Below are 7892 nucleotides of genomic sequence, written 5' to 3' on the forward strand. Positions count from 1 at the left end.
TCTTGCAGGACCTTCCCCATCCGAGGGTTTCAGATCTACGATGGGCCAGTTCACCTCAGGAACAGCACCTTTAAGAGCTATGTGCCAACTGCTGACCGATACACCAGTGCGGTGGGCTTCTTTCTGAAGAACCCTTGGCAGCTCACACCTAAGAACAACATTACATCTGTCAAGTTTGAAGCCAGTGTATGTAACTCACGTTCACATTCACATTCCTTTCCTTTCCTTTTTAACCATAACCTTTTGAAATGATTCTGCACCAAGACTAGGTTTGTTTTATTGTGGTATGGTTTCTGTTAGTCATTAAACCTTGGGGTGCTAACTACTGCTGTTCTTCTCATTATGCTTTGTAGTTTGGCATGCAGTATTACTTAATGAAAATAATGTTTTATATGTGTTTATATTAAAATCCCAGTATTCCCCATCACCCTGAAATAGGAAAAATGTTGATAAGTAATGTACTTTTGCAAACATTTTTCAATGGTATGTTCCTCATAGGAATTAAGGAATCATTAAATGTCATTGTGAACCGGAAGTAAACAATTTGAGCTTTAAAAAAAATAAAAAACTCACTTTGAATATTATGGATTTCCTTAAAAAGTAAAGTCTTACTGTTTTATGTTCATTGTAAAGACGTGTAGTACATTTCCATGAAGTGAGAAATACTTGGCTATGTTTCGTAACAATTTGCCATTTTAGTCTTTGGATCAGAGTTTTTTTTTGTTGTGTTAATCTTTGTCTTCATCCAAACTGACCTCAATTGCTTTAAAATCCCAGAGTCCTTTGTGTAACTTTTGAACTATTTTCTTTCAGAAGTAAAATACCTTTGTTCTATTGTCTTTTTAAGTATTTTATGGAAGGCCAAGTACTTTTCAGGCTTACTCTGCTGGTTTGTCTTTTCCCCTTCTGCACATCTGGCATATGCTCTTTGTGCCGTGACTACACTGGAAAAGTTAAAGTTAATGAGCAGGGAATTGTATGTTTAAAAAAAAAAAAAAAAAAAAAAAAGTATTTCTTCAGGGGGAAAGATTTTGGGGATTTGATGCATTTCATTTTCGCTGCCCTCTACTGGCAATTTGATATTTCATTGTAACCTTTAAATAAAGTAGCAACAGTCCAGCGAATCAGAGTGAATCGTGATTTTAGACAAGTAAAATTCTAGTTGGCCTCTTCTCCACATTTCCTTTCTGTCATGGTTCTCAAATCTATGGATTAAAAACCTCTGATTAATGAATCCTTTTAAATCTGTAATCTATATTATATCCCCTTTCAAAAATCCTTCAATCAGCACCAATCAGAAACCCAAATTTCCCATGAACATCTTCCAAAAATGTGTTTGTAAAATGCACTTCACATTTCTTTTTTTAATTAAATATACATTTTAAATTACCTAACAGGTGTCTTTGAAGGTATTCTTTGGGAAGAACGGTTCATGGTTTGAAGAAAATGAACTGGATGGGGACAAGAATTCAATATTCCATGATGTTGATGGTTCTGTCACAGGATATAAAGATGTCTATGTGGGTCGAATGGATAACCATCTGATTCGTCACCCTAAATGTATCAACATCACTCAGTGGAATGGAGTAATATGTAGTGGCAGGTATTCTCAGGTAACGCTTTTTTTAATGTATTGGATGAATTTGTTAATGAAATGGAAAAGTAGAAACCTACAATCTCTATTTGGAAAGTGAAATACTAAAAAGGTTAATATTATCCTTTGAAAGAAGGTGTACGTAGAAGGGCCATATTCATAAAACCTTTACCACTGTACTTGGTCAACACCCGTTTTTCCAAATGAGGAAGAATGCATACAAAATTTGTAAGTGTCACGTAAATCTTTAAGCTTCTTATCTGCTAGTTTTCTTCATCTTTTAGAAATTGGAAGGGAGACCTAACATTATAGTTTTTGGTGTCCAACCAACTGTCTGTCTTATGCTATACTTAATATATAAGCATAGAATATTAGATTTAGTTTGACATAAAACCTGTTTACATCTGGACTTGTTTATAGATTAAATATTAATTATTTATGAGCAGCATGTCAAAATGTCACCGTTTTTCTTTCCCTGAACTCATTTCTAGGTCTTTATGCAGACCTGGGGCTCTCAGAATTTGAGTCTATCTATATCCAGGGATGAGTACCCATACAATCCTATGGTGCTGAGGGGAATCAACACCCAGCGGGCCCCTTTCCAGCAGTACCAGCCAGTAATGATGATCGGCAAAAGCTACACTGTCCACTGGAATGGGAATGCGCCCAAAGAGACAGTGCTGTACCTCATTAATTTTGACAAGTAAGTGTGTCTTCAGTCTGCAAGATAACACATGGGTCATGACACTGCAGGGATACATGAATGATTGTACATACCAGTTATCGACAGCAGAAATTATCTAGAATGTTCATTTGTAATTATTTTTGTAATTTCAAACGTAATGCCGTCTTGTTCCACATTTACACATTGTACAAAAAAATCTCCCTGACAGAGATGACTGGGTTCAAGTGGGCCTTTGCTACCCTGCTGACACCACATTTCAGATTATGTCTGATATCTACGAGAGGCAGACCAACAGCTTTGACCATATAGAAGACTACGGACCAATCAGCTCCCTGGAGGAGTTACAGAAGAGACCACTGGACAGGAAGTATTATTTTGACAACAACACAGGGTACAAATCATACCTTCTACAGCTGGTAACCGAAACAAATAGTATATAGTGTGTGAGTGCAGGGAAATTAGCCATTAATATATAGACCTCATAAAGCCTACCAGCCTTACAATAACAATCAAATCAGACTGCTTTTTCAGTTAGGATTAATACTTAGTAGTAAATACCTCTCACTACAATTCATCCTCACACTGAAAGAGCTAATGAAGACAAACAGGTAAAACAGTTCAGGCTGTATTGTTCTGTATATGAGTAATAATCAGCTCTTCTGTACCGCCCAGAGGGATAATAACTGGGTCTGGTATTCACTCAGTAAAATGAGTATCTGCAAAGGAGAATAAAAATATGTTTGCAACATTAAACACAAAAAAGTAATTACAGAGGATTACAAAATTATACATTGAAAATAGTACATATGCTTTAATTTGACTGAAAGTTCATGATTTGAATGAATGTGTATACTCCTTGACAAAAGAGAATGCAACAGAGTATATATTTTTCTGGCATTTTCCTACAAAAGATTCAAATGCGTTGGTAATTTAAATGCCACTTTTTTTCCCTCAGCACTTTCTTATGGTTGCCTAGATTATATGAATTTACTTAAAAAGTATTGAAGGCGCTGTCTTATTCTTATTGAGGATATGTTTGCATAGACGGAAGATAGGACCCTGCCTCCAAAGAAAAATGCAAACAAAGAAAGCACTCAAAGCAAATCCCATTTGTTTGAGTCAGTCCTGGTTTTGATTAACATTTCCATTTGTTAGGAATACATTCTGGATGAATTTCTATTCCAGGACCCAAGACCATAGGAGAGCCTAGATAAACACAGCTCTGAAAGCTTACAGAGCAGACAATGGTGGAGAAACATTTTTTTCTGGAAACGCAGACATTTTCTTTATTTATAAGAAATAATAATCTTACATTTAAACACTGTAGCCTAATTGCTTATTCATATATGATCTTGTTTGTTTTTCCTTTAGGCTCTTGTGGCTTTTCCTTCGTGCGAGACACAGCAGAGACGGCCACAGTTACTGCTCCAGTCAGGGCTGTGAGCGCCTGAAAATCACCGCCACAACCAAATCTAAGGAAATCAGCAATTGTGTGGCAAAAGCTTATCCAAAGTATTCAAAAGAGCCAAAGCCTATTATACCAATGCCACCCAAGATTACAACACTTCGTGAAAACTGTGGATCTTCTAAGGTATATCATTTATTTTATTATTAATGTTTTGCTTTTTTTCAGTAGGGGCAAGAATATATACTGTGTATTGACCTGTTGTGAAAAGTTTCGTATAACATTTTTTGACTAACTGCATTAAATGTTAAATATGTACTCTATTACTGTGGATGGTACTTTTTTGTATCATTGTCTTTGCATTTTGTTTGAATTATGCATGATAGATGTTATTTGAATAAAACGCATGTATAAAGTATTCTAGGCTCTTCATTCTGAAATATGCAATGTATTACTATTTTATTTTGTCATCACAGTGCTGCAATCTAATTATTATTTTTGTTTCAGGTGGTCTTCACAAGTGATCCTCACAAAACCTACCTCCAAGTTCAGATCAAATCTCTCACCAGCGAAGAGATTCAAAAAGGCGATAATGAGTCATTCATTACTGTAAGCAATGGAAAACTATATATTTTTTATACAGTAGGGCATGCAAATTGTACCTATTGAGCAATCTTTAAAAATACTTTTCTTTTACCAGAGTAAAAAACTGTATCAAAAGAGCTACTAGAATATTTAAAGTCCTATTGAAAGAAGCAAATATCTGACTGTAAACAGAATTGCTTATGCTGCGGTGACCACAACACAACAACAAAAGTTGTTAATGAGTCAACTCTTATAATCTGATATTCCTATTGCAAATCTTCAGGAAATTATTATTTTCTTTAAAGTACCTTTCCTTCTGTTGTCTCAGTCAGACAGTAATCAGAGGCCATTGATGATCACCTCATCTACTGTATTTGAGTTATTTCAGTGTTGGCTAGAATTGATATTTATTTGATTTGATTTTCTTTAGGTAAATGGTGAAAAGGTCCCCTTTACAGCATCTGGTTTTTTTCTGGTCACTGTGGATGCTTGCACTGGCAAAGTAACAAAGAAAACCTTGTTCCCTGAGCTGGATCCCAGAATGAAACAGCATTTTAAAACTGGAATCCCCAACAGGTAAGGCCAAGGTCTTATTGCTGCTTACAATTTTTTTTTTTTTGTAATATTAAACTATAGACTTCATATTATTATTATTATTATTATTATTATTATTATTATTATTAAAATATTATTTAATATTTCAACCTATGTCTGCTGCCAGACATTTCTGTATTTGAAGCTTACTTTGTTGAAGCTTGTAACTGATAGTTGAATTTGCATACTTTGTATTTTCTGTGCCAAATCAGCTTCTAGGCATACTTTAAAGTGAAATATTACTGAAGTCCTCCATTGTAATCAAAGGTGTGTTTATTTTGCATAAGGTCAATTGTTCTTCTTGGAACTAGAAACAAACCGAAAGGGTATGAAAGTGTTGCACAATATCTGGTCTTACTGGGAACAGCCAAAGAGGCAGATCTACAAAGTAAAGGTTTGTATTTTTCCACAAAACATTGACTTACCTGTTCTTAGGTTACAGCCAACAGGAGATTTGGCTGACTTTTGGTTTATAGTATCTTATTAGTTGTATAGGAGTTTATTTTCACTTGCTAAGAAATGCATTTTATTTTCAGCCCTTAAAAGCTCTTTCACTACATTTCCACTCCTTCACTCTTTACAAAGCCTCGATATACTTCTTGTAACATGATGACCAAACATATATTCTAATAAATATCTAATACATTCTACACTTTATTGTAAATCAAAGGATTTTGTTGTTGTGTTTTTCTAAATAGTTTACCATAACATAAACCTAAAGGATTGACGTTTTCATTAAATTCTGAATTTGCAAATGTTCTTTCCATTTTAGAAAGCTTGGCCTTTTTTGGATTCCATGGACAAGTTAAACCCTCCTGGGTTATGCTTTTTACGGGTCTGAAAGGAGAGAAGCTTGGGCTACAAGAGAAATACATTCCTTTACAACTGGAAGAATACTCCTGCACCAAAGCAGAGTCCCCAAAAAGGAAAGATTGGGAACTTCTAAAGAAAGCTTTAAGCAAAAAATAATCTGCAAATGTGAATAGAACGAATGTGAACTTACTAACTTATTTTATTTATGTGATTTCAAGGAGGATGTTTACCAATTGTTTATGTTGTTCAAAGGGTATTTGTGTATTGTTGCAAACCAAAATATTTCCTATACCATATGATGCACTTTCTCTCAGACAAATCGATGCCCACACTCTTATTACAGTTCAGGGCCACATTTTTGTGGAATGAAGAAATCTGTGATTAAAACTAAGCCCCCCAAATCGTAAATAATACTTTGATCTGGCTTGTCTTCCTCCCAGTCTGAAACTATTTAGATTTTTGAAGATATTTAGAACATGTTTTCACAAAACGGGTTACGTTTGTATGAAAAATAATTTAGTTGTTTATTAAACAAAAAAGAAAAATGAAAGGGAAATTTTTGCCACAAGATTAGCATTTTTGCACATCTCAAGGTTCATGCAACAATCTCTGCTATTGTTTGTAGACTTTTACAAGATTAATTGTAAATCTAAATGTTGCTTGTATACCAGTGGGATTTTAAAAGATGGTAACATGCAGTTTACCAATGTATGTAATGTGCAATAGACTATACATACTGTGGGAATAGGTGTTCCTTGTTCACATCACGTTTTCAAAATAAGCTTTTAAAATGATGTTAGACAGCATATTATGTTTTGATTACTACAGTTCCATAAATGCAGTAAAAGCTGCAGTAAGAGGAACTAGGTAGAAGTTTGGCTTTATGTAGTAAAATACTGATTGTTTAAGGTTGACATTGTTGTTTTTGATATAAAGCAGATTTTTGTTTTTTCTGGAGTCAATGAAGCAGAATCTTTAACTCGGTTTATGATTTAAAAAGAAAACACTTTTTTTTTTTCTTCAATTTAAGATTACTGCCAAACACTGTATAAACATTTGTTTCTTCACCCAACAAAATGTATTTTCCCAAATACTTTTGTTTTTAAACCAAAATATTAACTTTGTCCATAGGGTTTTTTTTTGTCCTTTTTTTAATACAGGAGCAGGACTCCTTGTTCTGCATTTAGTGAAGTTTATATTTTTCAGAATATGAATATCTTTATCTACAGAAGTTCATAATTGCAACCATTACAACAGCTGCTATTAAATTTTGCTTTACTGAAATACCATGAATATAATTAATCACAACAAACATATGTCAATTGTAATTCAGCTACATTCAACAATTAGCTAGTTTATTACTGTTATAAACATTTTGGAGAACTTAACAATTGAAAGAACAAGCCTAATTTGTAACCACTGTGCTGTATCAGTTTTTCAAATGCTTAAAGAGGGACAATACTATTGGCTGTAGATGAATTAATTTTCCAATCAGGATTTTACTGCAAAACCAAAAAATGAATATTGGATAAAGTTCGGTCTTAACATTAGTGCATTTTATGATGAGTGCTTTTTTTTTTTTTTTTTTTAACTGTTTTTATATTAAATCTGATGTATGTTTTTTTTTAATGTTGAATTATTCCTACTTTAAATGTAACATTTAAGAATCTAACTGTAGAAAATATATTTCACATACATCCTTCTGAGAGCAGTTAGGTTAGAATAAATTTAAATTTCTTTGTGGTAGATGTGTTGAAATTGGTTGTGGTTGTGCATGTGTGTGCGTGTATATGAGATCTATTGCCTGTGGTGCCTAAAATTGTATCCTGTTATGAGGATATTTTTTAAGGATTTTGAAATGAAAGCCAAAAACAACAAATGTAAAAACATTTATACTTTGTCATAATAAAACCAAGTTCATGAAATTTGCTTTTTATTTTTTCAACAGACCATAGTAATGAATTTCACTTCACATGCACCAAAAATGGATGTGTGGATTCTGTATTATTTTGTACAACAAACTGTTACATATTTAAAACTAAACTTGTATTGAATATTTGATTAGGAAATGGCATCTGATGCTGAAATGCATCTCCGACCAAACTGCTTAATCATGATATAATGTTGGAACTCATTATTTTGTAGTAGCTGCAAATAATTAAAACTTCACAGTGGGAGATGTGTTGGCCACCAGGACTGTGGACATCCATCAGGGA

The 7892-nt window shown here is 33.7% G+C and overlaps 1 protein-coding gene across 1 annotated transcript in view; it reads left to right on the forward strand.

Annotated features, from left to right (window-relative positions):
- The window catches only part of cemip2 (cell migration inducing hyaluronidase 2), a 29866-nt gene extending 22265 nt beyond the window's left edge, over positions 1 to 7601 (forward strand). Inside the window, exons 16-24 of the mRNA XM_066711169.1 lie at positions 9 to 186; positions 1398 to 1613; positions 2086 to 2297; positions 2488 to 2670; positions 3651 to 3870; positions 4192 to 4293; positions 4700 to 4845; positions 5151 to 5257; positions 5636 to 7601. Coding sequence (XP_066567266.1) covers positions 9 to 186; positions 1398 to 1613; positions 2086 to 2297; positions 2488 to 2670; positions 3651 to 3870; positions 4192 to 4293; positions 4700 to 4845; positions 5151 to 5257; positions 5636 to 5832 — 1561 coding nt within the window. The 3' untranslated portion in view covers positions 5833 to 7601. The remainder of the gene's footprint in view (positions 1 to 8; positions 187 to 1397; positions 1614 to 2085; positions 2298 to 2487; positions 2671 to 3650; positions 3871 to 4191; positions 4294 to 4699; positions 4846 to 5150; positions 5258 to 5635) is intronic.
- The last annotated feature ends 291 nt before the right edge of the window (positions 7602 to 7892 follow it).

The sequence above is a fragment of the Amia ocellicauda genome, chromosome 8 (genome assembly GCF_036373705.1).
Source record: "Amia ocellicauda isolate fAmiCal2 chromosome 8, fAmiCal2.hap1, whole genome shotgun sequence".
NCBI classification, from domain to species: domain Eukaryota; kingdom Metazoa; phylum Chordata; class Actinopteri; order Amiiformes; family Amiidae; genus Amia; species Amia ocellicauda.